The following is a 25,005-nucleotide window of genomic DNA, read 5'->3' on the forward strand; positions in this document are numbered from 1 at the left end:
AGCCAATCGCTGAAATGGGCGGACCCACTGCCTCGTGCTGCGAGCTGTGGTAGGCAGAAGAAGACTGTGCAGGCTAGTTGTCCACACCAGGGGTTTGCTTCCTTGCGGAAAGTTACTTGTGTGTTTTGCCGTCTGAAATGTTCTGCAGGATTCAAAGTCTGCACCACCTAAAAACGTTTAGCTCCTCTGAACAACTTGAATGAAAAGGAAAGTTCATGATATTGAGTGACTAGCTCACTCGCAGAAAATGGAAGAGTACTTACTGTTAAATGAAACGGGGATTACTCCAGGGAAAATCAATCCGTATTTGCTGCAATGAAGACGGAAAAAAGACTAGAAAAAGGAAGAGTGCTGCTCCCACCGTGCTAAAGGTGCGCACTGGTGATAACTTACGCGACGCTTTGTCTGAGTCGACCACAATAAGTCATAATGGTTTTGACAAATACTCAACATCATGAATTTGTAAAGCCATTTCAACCACCACAATATTTAGAGACATTCCCATAGACTGTGGGTGCAGTTGCCGAAAGCAGCATAGAGCTTACTGTAACAGTATAGTGTTCCTCACACTTACCACAGGGTGTGTGCCTTCAGTATGGCCCTGTGGGAGTCGGAGATACTTTATGGGCCAGACCAGAGCCTCCCCTCCCGGCATGGTCACAAGGTTCGAAACTGAATGTGGTGACGTCAGTGATTCTAATGCCATCTAGGGTCGGTAGGGATCTCTCTCAGCCCAGATTGGGTCCTGTAAGGGGAGAACAAGCATTGGCATAGCCAATAAGTCTCGCTTTTGGGACCTTATAATTATTTAGTTATGCAGCACAACATCCTTGGTGCAACAACATCAACTGTTGCATGGCTAACTACTTATAAGGGCCCAAAGGCGAGACCTATTAGCTATGCCAATGCTTGGGGGCGCTTGTTGACTATGTTGAGGGCGGATGGTCAGATTTCACAAAAAGGATTAAGGAAAAAAACTGCAGAGCTCACAGCTGCCAAATCTTCGCCTGTCCTATTTGGGAAAACACACTGAGGTCTTAGCACGGTTACTTTTATTTCGACTTGAACTGGTTATGATTCATAAATTCGCTGTTCTACCTTCATATAAAATAAAAAAAATAAGATATGAACATGCCAATTCCTATTATTGTTTCATACAATTGCATGGCTTTCAGATTTTATAATTTCTATGAAAAACATTCTATAAAACAAGTATTTCTGTAAGACTGTAACAGCCCAACAGAAATGTTGAGTCAGATGTGTTATAGACCTTATATAGATAACATTTTCGTGTGGCTGTATGTTTCTTATGTGCTTCCCTCTGGTATTTGTTGGGGTCTAAATGAATATTTCATATTAATATTTTTTAATTGGTATTTGGATAAGCAACTGTTCTCATGTTGGATTGGCTCGTTAGGCTGAACACGTCCTGCGAAAAATGGGAGTCCAAATGTGTTATATGGATTGCTTTAAGGTGGTGGTGGTGTTGGGAGGCAGAAATGAAGGTTGTACATTGATTGTTGGTGATGGAGGAATGTTTTACCATAAGCGTGGTTGGAGTGTAGTTCTCATTGTTTTTGGGATTACTCTGCCTGTGCGAGTGGGTTGATTGTTCTGTAGCCTTTTGGAAAGTGAGGTGATTTGTGGTGTATTTCTGCTGGTGCCAGTGTGGTGTGCAAGGCAAAGAGTTAGCTTATGGAATGTAACTGACAGATGGTATTATGTCAGTCTTCTTACCCAAGACTTGGGGTTCCTTGATGTTTGACAGCAGGTGTGACTAGGTAATTGAATTAGGGTTAATTAAGTGATTTGCCCAGAATCACAGGATGTTGAGCAGCCCCAGGGACTTGGAGCTGGCTCTCCAGTTCCGAAGTCGGCAGCTCTGGCCGTTAGGCCACATTTGTTCCTTATATGTGTGTACATAGTGCTGCTTTGACCCGCTCAGTATGTGGATACAATGTTGCCACATAATTGTCAGAAGGGTTGGTGCCAAGGCAAGCCGTCCAAGAACATGTATTAAATTTTTTTGTGTGACTTGTTTTCTTCATATAAACGGTCAAATGTTCTACCGTTTTACCCAACTTCCCCGACTCCTGGTATTATCACCTATCTTCCAGTATAAATTGAAACCCTTTGTCGCACATAACTATCTTATGAGCAGCGCCTGTCTGTGGTAAACTCGTATTGTCCATCGGTCCAAAATGTATGAATTAAGTATAGAAATGTGTCTACTTTCAAAACGCATGTTCAGGACACCAAACACGCACTCTAAAATTAGTAATAATACAAGAAAAATGAACGTTTGATTCTTTCGGAGTTCTGAAGCTATGCTTGTCTGTGTAGACTCTTTTTTTTAAAAAGAAATCCATTAAAATATAAAACATTAAGTATACCTTTTTCCCAGTGATGTGAGTGGGTGTGGGCACCTAAATAACGCCACTGTGACGTCACAGACACAATGCAGTGAGTTGTGCAGAGGTGTAGTGCAGTGGAAGGAAAAGGCGTGACGTGAAATCCAGACAAAGCATCTTGACGTTCGGCAGCACCGGAGGCGGACACCAGAGACAAGCAGTCTCTGCATGGTAACAGGGCCCAGACATACACAGCGTTTCCCTTGCGGGAGCGAGCAGGGGCACCATCTGTTTGCAAGATAATTACAAACTGATGTTGCCTAAGTTCGCTCCAGCAAGGGATACGACAAACGTGCACGTGTTGCAATACAAAGCAATGCAAAACGTGCACGTTTTTGCACAAAAAGCTGATCGATTCCAGAAGGTCCCCTCCTATGCAGCGCATGCGCGCTACGTAGGCGAGACCTGATAAACCAGTAGCAGGGGCACAGACTGTGGGATGCAAACTGAAACCAGGCCGCACAACACGAACCATACCTGCCAACACAAACTCTGCCAGCGAGTCGCACAGTATCTGCTTTCCTCACAAGGTCGCCTGGTGAAAGAGAACGTGAGCTGGAAAAGCCTACAGAGAGAGTCTCCAGTTACCGCCTGGGGTTTGCCGCCTCCTCCCTCGCGGTCATGGGCATCAACATTTGAAGCCTCTGTGGTATTTCGGGGGGAGTGCAGGTGTTCTGCTCGAGTAAGTGATGGGATGTTAACACCGTCTGCTTTCGTAGGCCCCACCTCCTCTAGCGCCTCTTTTCCTCTCACAAAGTGGAGGTTTTTTAAAAGTTGTCACGTCAAAGAAACTGAAGAAGGACAACAGGCTATGCTGAACAAATGGATGGGCGGAGCCTGCTTTGTGGGTCACTGAGGGAAACTGAGCAGGGTGATCTAGAAAGGAATCCGGAAAACCCGAATGCAAGAATTGTTAGATAAAAAATATTAGAAATTTAAATGGAGGCTAGGGTGTGAATGCATTCCCATCTGGAACGTATTACTGATTCATATACCTGTAGATCGATAGTGAAATTCCTTGAAACCTGAAATTGTCAGCAGTCGACTCCCACTAAAGAGCTCTGAATTGGACGGGGTCTTGATCCTCTTGCTGCGCAGCATGCTGTGAAAATGTACGAAAAGGGTTGAGATGCACTTTAATCAGGGCGAGGAGGATGTGCCTACTGCTTATGACGAGGACATGCATTTCTCCTTTTTTTTATTACTGAATTAAAATATTATGCTCCTTTCTATTAATGTTGAAACTTCCCCTGGGCTTTGCAGTCACAAAGTGATTGGCTAATTGCATCTAGCTTTCTGTATCTGTTCTTAAAATGTTTCCTTCGTTTTGTGGACTGCCATTTCCACCTGAAATAAGAGATGACATCAGACGAGGACTTAAAGTGCAGACTGTAGTTACCTAAAAGCACGAAAGAGACTCCTATTAATACAGATTTTCCTTTTTTAGTGGGAATAATAAAAAATATATTGATTTGTATGGCCTATATATTCCAAGCAGGATGGCTAGGTGTGTTAAATGCTCTATGCTGTTACACGTTTGTTGATTTGAAGGTGTTAGCGCATAGAAAAAGGACACTACCACTTTGCACTTTTATGTTGGAAATGTATTATACTTAGTTATTCATTTGTTATTTTTTTGTCTTTCAGGTTTTCTGTAGACAGATTGGCTTTGCTCCACGATGGCACAGTTTGCCATGGAGAAGTCTGAGTACTGCATTCAAGGTAATTATATTTTTAATATGAATGTATGATGTATGTGACATATGTAGTGTGAACCTGCATGCAAGGCAATAGAGTCCTGAACAAGAGTAGGGATTTTACTAGATGACCGTCAGTAAGACAGCTGGGTGAGAGTAAGTGCAGGGCTCCGGTGCCCTCTGGAGCGCGAGAGTGGCTGCTCCCTCCAATCGGGGCGCTGCTCTCACACTGGTGAGAGGAGCACCCTGATTGGTCAATGGAGTGTCCTGGTGGCCGAGCTGCAGCGCTACGAGGTCCGGAGCAGGAGGTCCTGTTTTCAGGTAAGTGTTTTATTATAATATACTTTATTTTATATTTGCGCACACCCGTTAGTTTTGATATTTTTTTAATTGTTAAAGCGCATGCCCGCCCCATCTTCCCATTGATGCTTGTCGTCACTGAGCTTAGTGCCAATGTCCGTCTTTCTCCACCTTAGAATGCGGTCCAGAACTCTACTCCCACTTCTATCTTTTGATGATTCCCAAAATGAAACCAGTGTGCAAAGGAACAATGTCCGCTCTTAAAACTACAGGCTTCAAACCATGCTGTGACAGCTGAAAACTGGTATCCATCACCGATCTGCACGAGGTGTGTTGGTGTTTGGGCTAGGATCATGCCTTCCAAGTCCTGTGATTGGAGCGCTCTCATGCACCCGTCCCGAAAGCCATCCTTTATGTCGTGAAGCTGTGTGTTGCTGAATACGGGAAAAAAGTCAGGCGCCTCATGAAAGTTCGAGAGTGTGGTTTCCTTCCAGCTCTCGTAAGGAGGATTCTTCACAGTCAAAGTCCTCCGATAAGTCAAACGGCCATTAAGAAACATAAGAAAGTGAATCGGCACTTGACCCCATCTAGCCACTATCAAAAAAGAAGTTGTGAGGGCCTAAAAGTGCCAATTGATCTTGTTTCCGATCTCCAATTGAGGAGCCAATCACAGAGTTGATCCAGACGCACCCTGAATTCCCAGGGCTATCGGTGATCACTGTAGGTGGAAATCCATTAAGGAGGCCGTGTTCTGTATCTTTGGCACTCTTCCGGATCCCACTGGTATATCTTAAGGCAGCAATGGTCTGCAGGACTCTCAGTGGGATTACCATCAGCTGATCCATCCTCCGCTCCATCTGAATCCCTTGGAATTGTCACTGGTTCACCAACTCTGGTGCAGACTTCCATCCTGGCTCCAAGACCCATGTCGGTCGCTCCTTCATTGACCCTTATGCCAAACCGGAGGAAACTCTGGTACAAACAATAAATGCCGATTATGAACCAGCATTGGCTCAACCGTTGTCGTGCTCCGAAACCTCTCCAAAGCACCCGATCCCCATACAATCCGAGATGAATCCTTTGCTTCCACTACCAGATATGTCGGGCTTTAGACCAAAATACAGCACGGAAACAGCGTTGCTGTCGATTACCGATGATCTACGCATGCTCCAGGACAAAGGAACATCAGCTGTCCTGGTGCTGCTAGATCTATCGGCAGCTTTTGATACCATCTCACATGAGATTTTGGTCGAGCGTCTGACTGGGAGTGGACTAGGGGGCATGGCATTGGCTTGGCTGAAGAGCTTTCTTTCGGATCGGACCCAATGTGTCACCATGGGCGATTTCCGATCCGAGGAGACCAGGATTACTAAGGGGGTGCCACAGGGCTCCTGTTTGAGCTCTACATTATTCAACATCTATGTGGCCCCCTGGCTAATATCCTGAGAGCCTTTGGTTTTTGCCCAGTGTCATATGCTGACGATACCCAGCTGCTCTTTCCCTTTGACCATCTTACTCCAGAGGTATTACATTCTTTCTCTGAGGGGATGAGAGCAGTTTCCCAGTGGATGTCTTTGAATATGTTGCAGTGCAATGTTTCAAAGACAGAGGTTATGCTTTTCGGTGAGGCTAAGATCAGCTGGGCTCCTGACTGGTGGCCTTTAGATCTAGGCCCAGTCCCCGAGCCTAAGCAAATAGTCAAGAACCTAGGGGTACGTCTGGAACAAGAACTCAGCTTGAAGCAGCATGTTACCAACATTGTTGGATCTTGCTTTCGGACCATTGGATTGCTGCGCAGAGTTTTTCCATTGCTTCCAGACACCATCAGAAAGACCTTGGTCCAGGCCTTGGTTATCAGCCGTCTTGACTATTGTAATGGTCTCTTGCTGTCAGCTAATGAGGAGGACCTGGATAGGTTGCAGGTTGTGCAGAACACCGCAGCCAGGTCGGTTCTAAATGCCCCTATGAGAACACCTTCAAAACCTCTACTTGCCAGGCTTCATTGGCTTTCCATCCGTCAGAGAGTTGTTTTTAAGATCTGTTGTACGGTCCACAAAGGACTTCATGGTTTGGGTCCCTCCTATCTGGCAGACAAGTTTGTGCCGTACGTTCCTTCTCGTGCTCTACGGTCCAGTGACCAAATGCTTCTCACGATTCCTAGGATCAAGCGGGCAAGGCAAGGGGGTAAGGCTCTGTCTGTGAGGGGACCGAGGATATGGAATGGTCTCCCTCTCCAGCTTAGGCAGCTTGAAAACCATCTGGCCTTCAGGAAAAAGCTGAAGACGTTCTTGTTTCAGGTCTAACCACACAGTCTAAGAACTAGTTTGGAGCCAGAGAATTCGATCTCCTGCAGGTTCAGCAGTCAGATAGCGCGGAGATACTCCCTTGGGAGTTTATTCTAGCGCTCTACAAACCCGCAAAATAAATAAATATGTACCCTTGGAGGCTCTATCATCCTTTTGGCTCCAACTCTGACCAGAACTTGCTACCGTCTTCGATCTCCTGCAGGTTCAGCAGTCAGATAGCGCGGAGATACTCCCTTGGGAGTTTATTCTAGCGCTCTACAAACCCGCAAAATAAATAAATATGTACCCTTGGAGGCTCTATCATCCTTTTGGCTCCAACTCTGACCAGAACTTGCTACCGTCCAATGATGACAATGGGCATAGTTTACCTTCTCATTATGAAGACCGCCTTTACGTGGACTTGAAGGAGGCCAGTGGGTTTGATACTTCCCCTGATACTGGGGAATTCACCTCTTGGGCCCCCAACATAAGCGAGTACTTCCTTTGCTAATTTGAGTGCCAGCTAAGGTCCTAGACCTACAACTGCCTCCAGTTGAAGTCAAGAAAAATGTCATTACAGACACCTTAATGAGCACTTGGTTCCAGCCCTGTTCCTGGTCACCAGTGAATAGGAAGGTGGCCAGAACAGACTGGCTACTGGCTAGCCTTATTTCTTAACACAGCATCCTACTCCAGTGAATCTAGTGACCAGGTTTCAACTACTGAGGTGAACCCCAATTCATTCCCTACGATGCTGCCCCCTAGAAAGAGAGTTGAAGAGGATTTAGGCATTTGGAAAACACATGTTCTCTTTAACTAGCCTGGCATTTAGAGCATTCAAAACGGGTCTGATCTGGATGGCGTTTTCGGAAGAACTTGGGCCTCCTTGGCTCAGACAGATGGTCAAGATACAGCTAAATACATGATTTGTGCTGTTCATAATACTGCCTATCATCTGGGATAGTGGTTCGCACTAGTGTTGTGCTTTTGCGCAATGTGTTGAGGAGATCTACAGGTTTCCCATGAGATGTACAGGCCTCTCTTATGGATATACCTGTCGAAGGCACACTCCCAATTGGCAAAAAATGTTGATTCACCTTAGAGCAAACTAAGGAGAGAAGGGCGACAGTACATTCTCTGGGTCTTTCAACCCTGCCAAACAGTTTTCCCCCAGTTCAGGAAATTCTGAAGCTACTCCAGGGTGTTGGCTTACCAGCTACGCCAGTCTTTCCAGCTCCCTTTGTAGTCACTCAGTTTATTGGTAGCCAGGGATATGGATTGTGGAAACAACAAGTGGGTCTCGACGAGCATCAGTCCTTCCAGCCCTCCTTCCCTGTGGCAACAGCACCAAGCTACTTTAGCTTGCCATTCTTGGCACTTAACCACCCTATGGAATAAGGTTCAAGCACGTTGTTGCAGGGTGGCAATCCATCACGTTTGATAGAGGGGTCCTTCATATAATTCGTGAGGGCTATCCTCTACCATTGTTTTCTGCCTGGCGGCACCTTTCTCTCGCTTCCAAACAGTTCTGAGAGGAACTCCTGTCCATTTTAAAGTAAGAGGTGCTAAAAGGGGCTACAATAGGGTTGTTACTCTTGCTATTTCCTTCTGCAGAAGAACGGTGGAAGGCTGGAAAGCGTCTACCTATCTTTGATCTTTATCCTCTAAATACCGTCGTAAGGAATGACCAATTGAAAAGGCTCACTCTGGCTCATGTTCTGTCTACCCTGGATCCGGGTGACTGATTTGTAACCTCATTGGGGGTCTCTATCTAGGAGCCCACATCAGATGTAACTCATCAGAGCCTTCCCTTTATAGGATCTGTCTTGGACATGTAGTTCAGGGCCTTCCCAGTGTTGTAGTGAGTCAAGGTAATTCAGGCTATGATCCCAATTTTTCAACCTTGATCCTGGTACTCAGTGAGAGCAGTTCTGACACTTTTTTGGCCTGTTTGCCTCCTGCATTCTGCTTGTTGACTTCACCACATGGTCCCAGTGGGCCCAGCACCAAGTCATCCTGTCAGATGCCATCAAGGGTTTGGAGGCTACTCAATGGGTTCTACAGTGGGGGCTCTTCGGGCACAATTGGACCAGCAGCAGTCCCTCCTGCCTTCTGTACTCAGAGCTGAGATTAATGCATCACTGCTGGGTCGGAGAGGTCATCTGGAGGGAGGTAGAGATCAGAGGAATCTGGCTTGCGGTGTAAACACTGCTCCATATTAATCTTTGGAGCTGTGGACAATTCGTGTAATGCCGAAGGCTATCATGCATTTGATCAAAGGGAAGCTGGTGCAGGTTCTCGTGGACAAGACCACTGCCGTGTGGTAGTGCAACAAGAAGGACAGAGTGGAGTCCTGTGCCAAGAGAGTCTCTGCCTCTGGAGTTGGCTGAGTGTCAGGAAATATCCCCGATCATGATCCACCTGGTGTCATCCTTGAATGGCAGGGCAGACAAGCTCAGCTCTCTGCGCTTGCAGATCACAAATGGATTTATACACATATGGGCAACTAGGCTGGATTGTTAGCGAGTTCCTGGGGGAAATCCGAAGATTTTGGAGTAGACTCCTCACCCACTCGATAGTGGCATGCTTTATTATTGGCACCAATTCACACCCTGGTAGTGTGCTGCCACCAGGGCAGACTCAACCAAAGTTGGGAGTTCTTATATAAATTGTTACCGGATTTAAAGCAGGGAACCTGTATTCATAACTAAACCCTTGCTCATGAAGGATCTAGCCCCCGTGTATTATTTCACATGCACAATCTACAATAGAATAGTGGATCCGCGACCAATATTCCACCACAGTATCATTTCACAGAAACCATTTTATGTGCTGTAATATTTCGTCACATTAGCTTTCTGCAGTGGAGTATACACATGTATTATGATTTATGTATTATGTAATGTGAGAATCGGTGGGGAAACCTAAACTGCATTTCTAAATAACTCCACTAGATGGGGATAAATGATCATTTTAAACCCAGCTCACACCACTGTTTGGCTCATTAATATCCTTTTGAATTTCAAAACTTATTTTCAGATGGGGTAGCGCAGCGCATTAGGCACGCTTTATATCAAACAACAGGTCGCATTAATTATACATTTGTACACCTTAAATAATCCAACACATTCTTGGCAACTGCAGATTAAACTCTAACTCACTATTAGTTGAAACTCGTGAAAACCTCAACCCCCTCTAATTTGAAGTTACTCCAAAACCCAGTCATAATTATTTTAATAGCTCCCCGCCCGCCCCCCACCCACATACCCCGACAGTTGTCACTCCAACTCCTTTGCCTTAACTCTCATTCAGTGTAATCCTCGGGCCTGTCACCTCGCGCCCCACTGTGCTTGTCTCGTCCGATTAGTGGGTATAGAGGTGGGGAACCACTGAAAGCCCGAGCCTAGAGTCCGAAGCCTGGCTCTAGCTCAGCTCGAGGTCCTGTTAGAACCTGGAGCCCGTAACGAGCCGAGCTTTCACGTGGCTTCTGCCTGCCGTCCTCCCTCTGCCCAGGATGTGGTCACTGAGTCCGGAGCTGCTGATTTTGGAGCAGTCTCGACGTTAGCTCAACATCCTGTGAAACTTGGCACATTATTCAACCTACCCCGCCTGAATGTGACCACCTTGTGTAATATAATTAGTGCTCATGTGAAGCGCTCCACCCAACACCTTCCCGTCGAGTTTGTGCTAGAAAGCAGGTGTAGAATTTTTTGGGGGCAGTTGCCTGGGTCTAGATTTCCTTGACTGCTACAAGGTGGTCCAGAGATACCTGGGACTGCCAGTGAACCCTGCTCCTGACCTCAATAGATTCGAAATTTGAGACTTCTTGGTCCCTTTTGTGGTTTCAGGATCCCTTGTCCCTGGCACTTGGAAAAAATAATAATTTAAACAAAGGAGGGAGGTAGAGCTATTAGTTGGATTTATACTCCACTATCATAAGTAAATAAACAAAAGAAATCCAACATCAAGGGAAGGAAAGAGTGATCAATGGATATTGAAGCACTCAGTGTTTGTTAAAATACCCCTCACACACCAAAAGGCCCCTTGGTGTCATGCTTCATCATTGGGGTCTTCGCACCCCTCTATCGGGATGCGGCGTGCTGCGACCTACGGATACGCGGGAGCACTATAGAGTTGGCTATGTGTGGTGTACAGTGTGTGGGGTATGTGACTAAAGTGAGTAGGGAAAAAGTGGTGAAGGAAAATTAAAAAGTATCTGGCACTCGAGTGAAAAAATTTTTTATTCTGAACTCTGGCTGATACTAGTAAAAATAAGTGCAGGGCGAGATCAACCTGTTATATTAATGAACAGGATCTCTGGTGTGCTGTGTTTGTCGACATGTTTCGGAGACAAGCTCCTTCTTCAGGACAGGGGCACAAAACCCTTCCCTACTCACGTCTTCTTCTACAAAAAAAGTGTAATATTTACAAAAAAGTGAAATTTTGTAGGAATAGGCTAAGTGTGCCTACAGCGGTCTGCTACAAGTACAATGACCTGTAGAAAGACAAAAACCAAAAAACTAATGGTTACCCATGTAGCGGGTAGTTGCAAGGCGCAGTCGCCTAGAACCACACCATGTGCTTTTTAATAAGCTAGTAAAAAGGACTCACACCACAAACAACATAAAACACATAGAACTAGGATTTTTACTGTCAGGTATACTCATACTTGTGAAGCCTGGTTGGTGGGCTTCATGAACAGCGCGTTGGGGTGTAGCTTCAATGGCTATCTGTGGTAGAGAATAATGCATTTTGTAAATAGCCATCTATTCCCACTTACTTCTAAGGATAAAGGTCGATTTCAAATGAGATGTTTTCTTGGATGGTATACTCACAAGGTCCGGACACTTTGATCACCGCCTTACCCCTCTCGCTGCTCCGCTGGTATGGAGTCATGCGAAAGACATGGGTATTTATACTCTGTTTTGTTAATTGGTTTCGTTAATTGGGCGGAAACCGGAGTGTCTAAATGTATGGGTATTCCGCATGGTAGCCATACAAGGCGCTCATATGTTGCTGCCGTGTTAACATGAGAATCGCGTCTGTCTGGTCTTGTCAGTGCCGCTTGACGCCGCTACTTCCTCGCGCATGCGCAGTTCTTCGTTCCTTCGCGCATGCGCACAGCCTGCAAGCGCTCCGATTCTTGAATGGGAAGCGCTGAGGATTTAGTGTATTTGAGAAGTGCCAATTATCTTCAGAGTAGTACAGTATGTGGTCACAAGGCTTAGTACAGCGGGTGAGAAAAACAGCAGGAGCAGTGTTGTTCCCTCGATGTTTTTCAATAGGACACTACTTGAAAAAACTTCGTGGTCCTTTCTTGAGAGTAATGGAATATTTGGCTGTGTGATCTGTGGCATAGGTGTTATTATGATGTTCATGCTGACAGTTGGCTCCATGGCACATCATCATTGAGCCCATTGATATGTGTGCCCAGACGGAACACCCATCTTTGTTCCTTTTGGAAAAGGCCAGCATCAGTGGGTAATTGTTCGATTATTGTCCATCTCAAATCATTAACGCAATGTTGCATTGTGAGAAAATGTGTGGCCATTTTCGTTGTGCTTTTCTTGCATCGTACGTTACTTTTGTGTTCATTTAGACGCGTTTTTATGGCTCGTGTTGTCATTCCCACATATTCAAGGTGGCAAGGGCATTTGATGAGGTAGATAACGTTTTTTGAGTTGCAGTTCGTAAATCTACGCTGCTCCCATGTTGATCCATTACTGAAGGTGAGTTTTTTACTTTTTTCCGTTAAGTGACAGCTGCTACAGTTCCCACAGGGAAAATGGCCTTGGATCCCTATTGATAGTTGCGGGGACACAGTAGTAGGTTTTGGTCTGGTGTGTACCAAAATGTCTCTTAGGTTGCGTCCTCTGCGGTGGGCAAACATCGGTTTGTCTAGATCCAGATCACCACTCGTTAGTATTCTCCAGTGCTTGTTCACTATCTTGGATACTTCATTCGACATGGTGTTGTAGGTTGTCACACAGATTGGTCTTTTATTTCCAGTGGGTTCCCTTGTTCGTTCCTCCAGTAATGACTCTCTGTTGTTATTTCTTGCTCTTTTTAGCGCTTTGTTGATGATCCTGTTTGGGTATTCTCGTTGTTTGAGTTTGTCTTTGAGGTCAACCGCTTGTTCCTTGAAAATAGACACATCTGTGCAGTTACGCCTTAAGCGCAAGAACTGCCCGTAGGGCAGGTTTTCCCGTAGATGCCGAGGGTGAAAGCTATCGTACCTCAGTAGGCAATTTCTGGAAGTAGGTTTAAAATGGGTAGTCGTTTTTAGTATGCCTGCATCTGCATAGATGTTGAGATCTAGGAAAACCATTGTTTGGTCAGAAATTGTGCTCGTGAATTTCAAGAATGTGTTTTGGGTATTTAACCAAATCACAAAGGTTTCCGCTGACTGGCGGTCGCCTTGCCATATGACCAGGATGTCATCAATGTACCTTCTCCAACATTTTATATTTGACCTGTACGGGTTCTGTTCATGGAGTATCTTGCTGGTCTCTAGGTGGTGCACATAGAGACCAGCCAGGCTGGGAGCAAAGGTGCTTCCCATGCTGGTCCCATGGCATTGTTGGTAAATAGTTGTTTTATATTGGAAAAAGTTTTTTTGCAGAGCCAGTGAGATACATTCCAGAACTAAACCTCGTGGTGTTTGATAATTCCATTTGGTGGTGAAGAGTACTTCTTCGATGATCATCAACGTCTCATCGTGGGGCAGGCTGGTGTATAGACTTTCCACGTCAAGGGACTACCCAACTACTCATGTCCCTTGACGTGGAAAGTCTATACACCAGCCTGCCCCACGATGAGACGTTGATGATCATCGAAGAAGTACTCTTCACCACCAAATGGAATTATCAAACACCACGAGGTTTAGTTCTGGAATGTATCTCACTGGCTCTGCAAAAAAACTTTTTCCAATATAAAACAACTATTTACCAACAATGCCATGGGACCAGCATGGGAAGCACCTTTGCTCCCAGCCTGGCTGGTCTCTATGTGCACCACCTAGAGACCAGCAAGATACTCCATGAACAGAACCCGTACAGGTCAAATATAAAATGTTGGAGAAGGTACATTGATGACATCCTGGTCATATGGCAAGGCGACCGCCAGTCAGCGGAAACCTTTGTGATTTGGTTAAATACCCAAAACACATTCTTGAAATTCACGAGCACAATTTCTGACCAAACAATGGTTTTCCTAGATCTCAACATCTATGCAGATGCAGGCATACTAAAAACGACTACCCATTTTAAACCTACTTCCAGAAATTGCCTACTGAGGTACGATAGCTTTCACCCTCGGCATCTACGGGAAAACCTGCCCTACGGGCAGTTCTTGCGCTTAAGGCGTAACTGCACAGATGTGTCTATTTTCAAGGAACAAGCGGTTGACCTCAAAGACAAACTCAAACAACGAGAATACCCAAACAGGATCATCAACAAAGCGCTAAAAAGAGCAAGAAATAACAACAGAGAGTCATTACTGGAGGAACGAACAAGGGAACCCACTGGAAATAAAAGACCAATCTGTGTGACAACCTACAACACCATGTCGAATGAAGTATCCAAGATAGTGAACAAGCACTGGAGAATACTAACGAGTGGTGATCTGGATCTAGACAAACCGATGTTTGCCCACCGCAGAGGACGCAACCTAAGAGACATTTTGGTACACACCAGACCAAAACCTACTACTGTGTCCCCGCAACTATCAATAGGGATCCAAGGCCATTTTCCCTGTGGGAACTGTAGCAGCTGTCACTTAAAGGAAAAAAGTAAAAAACTCACCTTCAGTAATGGATCAACATGGGAGCAGCGTAGATTTACGAACTGCAACTCAAAAAACGTTATCTACCTCATCAAATGCCCTTGCCACCTTGAATATGTGGGAATGACAACACGAGCCATAAAAACGCGTCTAAATGAACACAAAAGTAACGTACGATGCAAGAAAAGCACAACGAAAATGGCCACACATTTTCTCACAATGCAACATTGCGTTAATGATTTGAGATGGACAATAATCGAACAATTACCCACTGATGCTGGCCTTTTCCAAAAGGAACAAAGATGGGTGTTCCGTCTGGGCACACATATCAATGGGCTCAATGATGATGTGCCATGGAGCCAACTGTCAGCATGAACATCATAATAACACCTATGCCACAGATCACACAGCCAAATATTCCATTACTCTCAAGAAAGGACCACGAAGTTTTTTCAAGTAGTGTCCTATTGAAAAACATCGAGGGAACAACACTGCTCCTGCTGTTTTTCTCACCCGCTGTACTAAGCCTTGTGACCACATACTGTACTACTCTGAAGATAATTGGCACTTCTCAAATACACTAAATCCTCAGCGCTTCCCATTCAAGAATCGGAGCGCTTGCAGGCTGTGCGCATGCGCGAAGGAACGAAGAACTGCGCATGCGCGAGGAAGTAGCGGCGTCAAGCGGCACTGACAAGACCAGACAGACGCGATTCTCATGTTAACACGGCAGCAACATACGAGCGCCTTGTATGGCTACCATGCGGAATACCCATACATGGAGACACTCCGGTTTCCGCCCAATTAACGAAACCAATTAACAAAACAGAGTATAAATACCCATGTCTTTCGCATGACTCCATACCAGCGGAGCAGCGAGAGGGGTAAGGCGGTGATCAAAGTGTCCGGACCTTGTGAGTATACCATCCAAGAAAACATCTCATTTGAAATCGACCTTTATCCTTAGAAGTAAGTGGGAATAGATGGCTATTTACAAAATGCATTATTCTCTACCACAGATAGCCATTGAAGCTACACCCCAACGCGCTGTTCATGAAGCCCACCAACCAGGCTTCACAAGTATGAGTATACCTGACAGTAAAAATCCTAGTTCTATGTGTTTTATGTTGTTTGTGTTGTGAGTCCTTTTTACTAGCTTATTAAAAAGCACATGGTGTGGTTCTAGGCGACTGCGCCTTGCAACTACCCGCTACATGGGTAACCATTAGTTTTTTGGTTTTTGTCTTTCTACAGGTCATTGTACTTGTAGCAGACCGCTGTAGGCACACTTAGCCTATTCCTACAAAATTTCACTTTTTTGTAAATATTACACTTTTTTTGTAGAAGAAGACGTGAGTAGGGAAGGGTTTTGTGCCCCTGTCCTGAAGAAGGAGCTTGTCTCCGAAACATGTCGACAAACACAGCACACCAGAGATCCTGTTCATTAATATAACAGGTTGATCTCGCCCTGCACTTATTTTTACTAGTATCAGCCAGAGTTCAGAATAAAATTTTTTTTCACTCGAGTGCCAGATACTTTTTAATTTTCCTTCACCACTTTTTCCCTACTCACTTTAGTCACATACCCCACACACTGTACACCACACATAGCCAACTCTATAGTGCTCCCGCGTATCCGTAGGTCGCAGCACGCCGCATCCCGATAGAGGGGTGCGAAGACCCCAATGATGAAGCATGACACCAAGGGGCCTTTTGGTGTGTGAGGGGTATTTTAACAAACACTGAGTGCTTCAATATCCATTGATCACTCTTTCCTTCCCTTGATGTTGGATTTCTTTTGTTTATTTACTTGGAAAAAATAGCATTTTTGATTGGTCGAGGGATATCAGCTTTTGAAGTTTCTCAAGTGAAGTTTACTTTCAGCTCAAGCTGAATTGAAACCCTAGTTGACTGTGGAGCTAGAACTTTGTGACCACAAAATACTTGTTTACAATTTATGGTCCTATGAAGAACGAGTACTCTGGTGACCCCGGAAGAAGTCGGCTGTGACTGGTTAGTTCCTTGATACTGGCGCCTGATATCCATCGAATAGTCGTCCCGAATAGGTGATGTTACAACGCATGCCATTACATCGCATGCAGTTGCAACGCAAACCTTTACTCCGACTTTCTGTCGGGGCGGGGGCGCTAGAAGTTGGAATAGATAAATTTTCTATTCCAACTCCAGTGTGTGCAACAGTAGGGAAGGTGTTGGAGTTAAATGCAACACCTTCTACCCACTGCTTCACACCTTTTTTGTTGCAACAACATGCGATTTAATGGGGTGCGTTGTAATAGTTTCGTTGTAAAGGCTGTCTCCTGTCCCACCCATTGACTATGAGCTGAGGTAAAAATGCACAACACCAGTGGGTCCCTTAAAGGATATTTTAAAAGACCAGAAAAATATTTTTCTCTACTCCTTTTAACTTTCTACATGGATAGCACCTGCTGGTTACTTTACCTTTTCTTTGCAATAGGAACCTAACCTAAAGGACGGCTGTTGTGTTAGCTTGTGTATTATCACATTAACCTGAATCATAAACTCCAGCCAAGAAGGCCTTCTCCTGTATGACGTGCTCCCCAAATCTGCCCCATAAACTCACACCGAGTTGTATTTTTACCACATATGGTCAAATTGGAATACATTCGGAGTCATATAGTACTTTGTATTTTCTCCAGTATGCTTTGTTTAACTTTCATATTCCACTGTATAAAAAAAGAGCTATTCCTTAACAAAGAAGTACCTCTGATTGGAAGATAAAAAAAAAACTCCTATGTTATCAGCTGGTTTATGCACAAAACGCAGTTGTCCTGCTGTGGCGTTTTCAACGTGAAGTGCTTTTAACAAAGAAACTTTTTCAATTGTAAATCATTTAAAAATTAAATTTTTTCAAACTGCTGTGCACAGGGTGCATTGTTATCAAATGTTTAACTAAAGTTGCCTGGTGGCATTCACCTGTTGGTTGCAGTAAATAGCCAAGTAATATTGCATAAGTAGGGCAAACATCCCCAGACAGGGGGCACAGTGAAGGATTTTTTTCTGCAGCATAGAACAACATGCGTTGGTATAGCCAATAGGTCTCGCTTTTGGGACCTTATAAGTATTTAGCTATGCAGCACCTTGGTGCAACAACATCAACTGTTGCATGGCTAAGCACTTATAAGGTCCCAAAGGCGAGACCTGGGCTTATGCTTTAATGAGTGGTGTACCATTAAATAATGTAATCGTGTGTGCAGAAAAGTTACCTGTCTTTATCATGCTATGTGATCTGATTCCTCTTGGGTTCGAGATGCACCATATCAATAAAAAGATAAATGTAGGCACACTATATACGTGGATGATCTAAGCATATATTTTGGGACATGTGCTTGAGAGGGATATAAGTGCAGGCTGTCTTTTTGTATGGGTATATTTATGCAACGCCTGTTTTTTTTATTTTTTTTATTTTTTTTTAAACCTTTATTGGTATAGACAGGATATACAAATCTGGGCCTACAACCAAACTGGCCGGCCATGATACGTGAAAGCAGTCAAGAAGTCCAGAATGAGGTTACAGAATTAATCATAGAAGAACGTAATCAATACAATCTTAAAAAAGGGGGGGGGGGAAAAGAGGATCTAAACGGCCAGCAAACAGGAGCAAAGAAGGTTATTTTTTATAATATAGCGATAAGGAGCATGACCGGCTCGGCGACAATATAGAGGAATCCGGATTCCCAAATCAAACCATTGGCAACAGAAAGGCTAAAGGGCAGCAATGCAGGAGTGTCAGCACTGTATATATCGGTATAAAAACAGATGCAGTGAACACAAGTCAATATATAATTAATAACAACTTTGCATCCCCACCACCCAGTAGCACATCGGAAACAGAACAAAGGGGCCGGAATAGCGACAACACCAAGACTAACCCGTCATACTAACCTTGGCACATCGGAAACAGAACAAAGGGGCCGGAATAGCGACAACACCAAGACTAACCCGTCATACTAACCTTGGGAGAGAAGGAAAAAGGGGGGGGGGAAGAGGGGAGAGGAAAGAAGAGAGGGAAAGGAAAACACAGCCTGCAAGAGAAGAATGCCGCGCCTAAACAAGCGCCCCGTAGCGAGGAACACATAAAAGAGCAGGAATATCAGCAACGAGGAGGGCATGGGAGTCGCAATGGAAAGCAGCAGAACTACAAGAAGAAGAACAGCGACATTACAGACCCCACCCCATTCATACCACGGAAGGCAAGGACAGACGCGGCACTCCAATAAAGAGGTACAAAAGGGCCATAGAACTGAAGAAAATAAAACATCAAAGAAGACCCAACCCACCCATCCCACCCAGCACCCCTGCAGAAGGCTACGGCCTACCCTCCAAACAGCGCGCCTGTCGCCCTAAACCAGAACCCGAAATGTAGTAGAGACAAGAGAGAAGAGGAATAAAGAGACAAAAAGAAGGACATGAAAACAAAAGAAATAAATGGGAGGGAGGAGCAGGAGGGCGGGAACAAATACGGTCGGCCACAGCCCTCCACCCAACCAGACGATCACAGTACATGTGAACCAGAACGACACAATCTCGAGCACCAAAAAACGTACAGGGGGGTCACCCACAGCACTAGAAATATGAGCAACTTCGCCATGGATCCGTATACCAATAAACCACCGGGAGCCGTGCATCTCACCCCAGTCCCTTCCTAACCACAATTACCACCCACCACATGACAGTGTGAAGTAAGCAACACGATGCGAGGCAAGCACACAGATGAAAGAAATTACGAGAAAGACGTAGGCCAGGGAGGGCAATCAATAAGCCAGTGGGCAAAAGTTCAAATAGGCAGTTCAAATGTCTCAGCAATAGCAACAAGGGCAATAAAAGACAGGAGTTCAGTCTCGCCGTTCGGAAAAGCGGGGGTTTCCCTGCAAAATAGAAACACGACCCCATCAAGGCAAAAACAGGCAGCAGTCCACCATTGTTCTCAGGCACCCGGGGAGGATCGGGTCCCAGTACGACATCCAGGTCCCCAAACTCCAAACATCGAAGAGCAGGAGGTTCCAAATCCACCGGCCAGCAGACCCGTCGATGGACAGCGGCAGTAACCCTCGTAGCGACCGAGGGAGGCGAGGCAGTGGCATCACTGAGACAAGACGGGACCATGAAGGAGTGTTCACCCAAGATGGCGGCGGATCGAATCGAGTCTCCAGGAGCACCGGGGGCCAGGGCCGCGTGTAAGGATCGCAAGGCATCAAGAACGTCTCCAATCGTAGGCTCACGCACACATGTCCAGGCCCCCGTGCAGTCCAGCAACCCAAGTCCGTCATAGCGAGGAGACCCACAACACAGGCCGTCGGCAGCCATTTTGTGAATTCAGCCTCCTCACCACCCTCCGCGATTCTCGGAACAGTTCACAAATGCGGGCCTTTACAGATATCCGGGGGGTCCCAGCAATGGCAGCCTCGGTGAAGAAAGGAGATTCGCCCAACGCGGGGGGCCGTCTGCAGTATCGCTGGCGCTCCACACAAACAGAGTCCGAGGACGAGGGTCCAGGGTCGATGGACGGAGCAGCGGCGGGGGGACCCCTTCACACGATCAGTCCACGGAGCACCGCGCCCCGCACCAGCCTCACGGCCGTCAAGGCGGGCCCGGATCAGGGTCACCGGGATGTTCACTCAGCGGTTCTCACCAGTGGCGCAGTCTCTCGGCCGGGGCCGACGGTCACCACAACGCCAGGCCGGATCCAATAGGCGAGGCCCCGGTCTCAACTCCACGAAGGCCCAGGTCCCTTCGGGGGGCACAACTTCGGAACCACAGCACGCCGGAGCCTCCAGGCCAAACGGTGAGTAAGAGCGAAACGTAGCGTTCCTATTTCTCCGGAATTATGTCGTCTCTGGGCAGGATATGCAGCAGGATATGCGAGTCAGGCCAGAGGGCTGACGGAGCCGAGCTACAAGGCGACCATTACGCTCGCGAGCTTGGCTCCTCCCAACGCCTGTTTTCTTGTCTTTGTTTTTGCAAAGGAGATTTTTTAGTGACACAGTATACTAAAAGCTACAAACATGGCTACACACCACTGTGCCCTGCATGGCCCCTGCTATAAGATGCTACCCCTACTCCAGGTTTTTGCAGCAGTGCCCACGCTGGCCAGGGCATTACCTTCCTAAAGAAAGGAATGTGCTTGGCATTGGAGGTGGGGCTGGTGATGCTGCTAACACTACTGAGGGGGAAGCGAGGGATGCCCGGCCCCTCAACCTCCTTTTCCTCTAGCTCGAGGGGCCAGAGATCATCCCTGAAATTGGTTATATCCAGGGGGCCTGGGGTAGGCATGAAGGATGGAGGAGAGGAGCGAAGTGAGTGGTGGGTTGATGGGGGTGAAGTTTAAGGGGTACAGGGTGAGGAGGAAGAAAAAAGAAAGGGAGAAAGTGATTTGAGGGAAAAGTAGTAGTAGAAAGAAAAGAGTGAAAGGAAGAGAGGCATGAAGGGAGGATGGCTAAAAGGTGTCAGCGACGGGCAGGTGATAGAGGGGTGTGCACGCCACAGAATTTTTAGTGACGGCGCCGGGCGCCGAAGCACTGTAAATAACAGGCAGTGACTGGCGGGAGGCAGAGCCCCCTGATCATAGACTGTGCTCTGTGCCTGCTCACACGCAAGAGCTGAGAAATGGCTTTGAGTCTGATGCGCTTCCTTCACAGCCCAGCCTGGCACTTAATTAAAGAGTCTGTGGTGCAGTGACTCCAGCCAGTCCAGTTTGCAAGAGTCCATCAGGCTAATCCTTGACATATCCCACAAAGAACGTATCTTAAAACAGAAGATGTGCATCATGGTTGACATGCAGATTAAACAAAAGATGTACAGGGCCATTAGAGCAGCAGCACGGCACCCGCTGAGCTTCATGAAGCGTGGACGCTATGAAGCGGGCACCGTTCTGATAAAAGGCTCACATATCCAGAAGTCCTGGTAGTAAATTTAAAAGCATTGGCCGCGAAAGGGAAAGTAATGAGGAAGAGAGTTGTGTGCGCGCTAAACCGAAAAAAAACAAGCGAGTGGTGACGCAATCTGTGGTCACGCGAGCTAAACCGAAATAAAAATAAATGAATAAAATCCAGTGTCCAGATTCTTATCTATTCCAGCGCTCTGGGAGGACAGTCAGGGGCTCGGAAATGAGGGACCCTTGGGTGCTGGTCCAAGACCAGCACGTTCAAGGACCTTGACCTGGGATGTGGTCCTGGGAGGAGTCATTTGCACTAACAAAGGAAAGGGCCGTAGGGATGACTTCATTGTCAGCGCCGTGCAGCGCGAGACAGTCAGTCTTCCGTGAGAGGCAACAGTCCACGCACGTCCCGGCAGCGCGCGGAGGAGTAAAGGGAGATTGTAGGTGGGCACCCAGTGAAGCGTTAGAAGTCAGGAAAAAGTGCTCAGAACAGAGAGAGAGAGCGAGAGGCCGCAGGGCAAGGACACGAAAGAAAAGAGGAGAGAGAGAGAAAGTAAAGAGTCAGAGAAGGTGGAACTCTAGTAAAGGGCATGGAAATGGAAAAAGATTGCGAAGAACGAGAGAGTGAGACAATGGCAGACTGGGGTAAAAGTGGGAAGAGAAGGGAAACTGAAGGCGAAGTAAAGGGACAGCTAGTCAGTTTAAGTGAGGAAAGAGAGGTGTAGGCTAACTTGGGTGAAATAGAAAGCAGAAAGAAAACAAGCGTGTGCGTGAAAAGAAGCCCGGGAGTTGTGTGCACGCGCGCCCCGCGAAAGTGATCGCGATCGGATTCACGCGATAAAGCCAGATGCAGCTGTGCACTTCGCACGCTTGTGCGCGTAACAGCAAGCTGGTGGACGGAAAAGCAACTCGCATACTAAATATCTTGCCAGAGCACCGCATGCGCCGGTTCAGGCGAGACCTAAAAAACGATGATCACAATGATGTCTTCGATCATGACTTTTCTGTCAATAGTATCAGAAATGTATGTTCACATCGGAGGTACTGTTTTGAAAACTCAGAGCATTTCAAAAGGATAAAGGACGCTCATACTTCAGAATAATCACAAGTATGGTGCATCTCCTTTAAAGGTGCATATCTTGAATGCTTAAATACCTCCCAGTGAGACATGCATCCTAAAAAACAAATTTAGTAGAATGTACTGCTTAGTTGTTTTTAATACAAATAGGTTCCACATTATTGTTGCTACTTTTGCCTTCTTTGCCACATAACTTGGACAACTTTGCCACATAATTCCAGTTGCCTTGGTTACATTATACCAAGCACAAATCCCTAACCAATTCCTTGACAGCTTGATGATTGCTAATACTGGAGAGTCAAGAAAACGAAGGGAGTCTTGGCTGAACTTTTAATCGCCATGCGCCCCTTTACCTCAGGATCTGTAGGTAAGGCCAGACAGCCTACCTCTGTCACATCCTACATTGTGAAACTACAACCTATATCTTTGTCTACACCTGCCGCACTCTGCCTCGCCATGCTGCATTTTGTCTAGCTGAATGACACTTGTGCAAGTCTGACCGCCCTGTGCCTTATTCACTCTTCATGCCTTCCCCTGCCACACCGTGCTTACTCTGGCACTGCCTTTCCCAGCAGACAAAAAGGCCACCTGTGGCTGGTAAATTGGTCGCAATGCACAGTACATTGGGCAGTATCAGTTATCAGTGCTTAAACAGTCTGTTACTTGCAGCACATTGATGATGCTAACCAGCACTTGCTCTAAAAATCGTATACATTATGTGGTAAAAAAAAGTGTTAACTTGTGCAAAACATTTTTTGCGCGTGTTTCTGCCCTAATTTTAACATTTATCACTGGTTCTCACGACAAGTCAAGTTTGGAGAAATATATTCTGGGTTAAAAATAGAAAAAGTGGAATTTACACTTGATCCCTAGTTAGTAGTAGTGCCACAATGATGTAAATTGTCTGCTTTAGCTCTACCACCGGAGTCAAAAATGCCTCATACATATTTTAGGGCGTTGCATGGGCTCAGACATTCTTTAATGCGCATTCTCTTAATTGCGAGTGGTTGACTCATTGGTTTACTAGTCTTTGATTGATCGTGTTGCATGATGTAGCAGAATAATTGTGAATGTCTCTAGCTGACCGTGGTTGGCGTCCACCTGATCGGGGAACCTTTGGAAGCACAAGTGAAGGCCTAGGAGTAAAGGGGACTTACACTAAGAAATGTTGAGGGGATGAGGCACAATAAGGAGGTCACAAAATAAATGCTGAGAAAGGCTGGTTGAATATGTTTGGGTGTGGAAACATGTTTACTGAAAGTGAATGCTCTATAGGACCTTTAGGTGCTGTGCTATGTCATTTTGTATTTATTGTAAACTGAGTTAGATCTGTCAGATTCAACTTTAAACAACTAAGTTACCCACAGGTCTGCCTGCTCTGTATAAATCAACAAATAAATCTAGATTTGCCTCAAAATGGCATTAAACATCCCCGTGAAGTTCCAAACAAATAATTAGTGGAGCCAACAAGATGCTCACTGCTGCTTGGTTTAGTGTGTGGGGAGACGAGTAAGGGGTGGGCTCATTTTGTACATTTGCTGTCACTCCTCTAACACTTGCGGCTTCTTTCCAGGCCTCCGACCTGCAGATAGAGCTGAACAAGCGGCCGAAGGAGAAGCCCGATCCTGGCAAGTTGGTGTTTGGCAAGACGTTCACCGATCACATGCTGACCATCGACTGGAATCATGAGAAGGGCTGGGGGAAGCCTTGTATCAAACCCTTCCAGAATCTCTCGCTTCACCCCGCCACCTCTGCGCTGCACTACTCTGTTGAGGTGCGTATATGTAGCTCGTAGCTGCAGCTCCGCGCCATCTCTGGTTGTATTTCCCATACCACTGTCCCCAGCCAACTAGGAACTCTTTCTTCCTACTTTATCCTCTCTGGTCCATCACACATGCATGCCAGTAATCACTTCTGCCTGTTTGAGAGGTACGATGACCACAAACACACACTCACACTCTCACTCACTCACCTCCCCCCCCTTAATATATCATATACTACCGGTATGCTTATCACAAGTGTGCCCCGCATTCGTGTGACCGCTTTGCACCCTCGTTGCAAACTCTGCTTTGTAGCTAATTTCGTGCTGCGTAAATCCAACATATACAACTCTGCTTTGTAGCTAATTCCTACGTAAATCCAACATATACACTCCACACAGAGGTGTCCTGTGCCATGCTGCTGGTCCTTTTACAACTTTGCATCAGTTTCTGATTTCCATTATTTGGATGACTTTGCATTTGTTGTTGTACCTGGTGATCAACTCTGTCCTGAGATCTAGCAACAGCCCCAGAGGTCTCACTTTTCTCAGATCTATGTGTGAGTAGCTCACCCTGTCAGCATTTTTGCTTTTCATTCTGGGACTTGTAGCCTAGTTAATCCCATTATTACATTCGGATTACAAATCCCAGAATGCAAATTCAAAACCTGGACTCAATATACTACTCACTCAGAGTCCAGGATGCTTAGGAGCTTTGCGCCATATTAACTTCAAGCATTGTATTGAGTGCTAGATACATTCTTCAGTATAGTTCAC

The 25,005-nt window shown here is 46.0% G+C and overlaps 1 protein-coding gene across 1 annotated transcript in view; it reads left to right on the forward strand.

Annotated features, from left to right (window-relative positions):
* Nucleotides 1-25,005, forward strand: part of LOC144770466 (branched-chain-amino-acid aminotransferase, cytosolic-like) — a 167,354-nt gene that overhangs the window by 44,414 nt on the left and 97,935 nt on the right. Inside the window, exons 2-3 of the mRNA XM_078654990.1 lie at nucleotides 4,059-4,133; nucleotides 24,043-24,243. Of these exons, the coding sequence (XP_078511116.1) occupies nucleotides 4,059-4,133; nucleotides 24,043-24,243 (276 nt within the window). The remainder of the gene's footprint in view (nucleotides 1-4,058; nucleotides 4,134-24,042; nucleotides 24,244-25,005) is intronic.

Source organism: Lissotriton helveticus, chromosome 7, assembly GCF_964261635.1.
Source record: "Lissotriton helveticus chromosome 7, aLisHel1.1, whole genome shotgun sequence".
Taxonomy (NCBI): domain Eukaryota; kingdom Metazoa; phylum Chordata; class Amphibia; order Caudata; family Salamandridae; genus Lissotriton; species Lissotriton helveticus.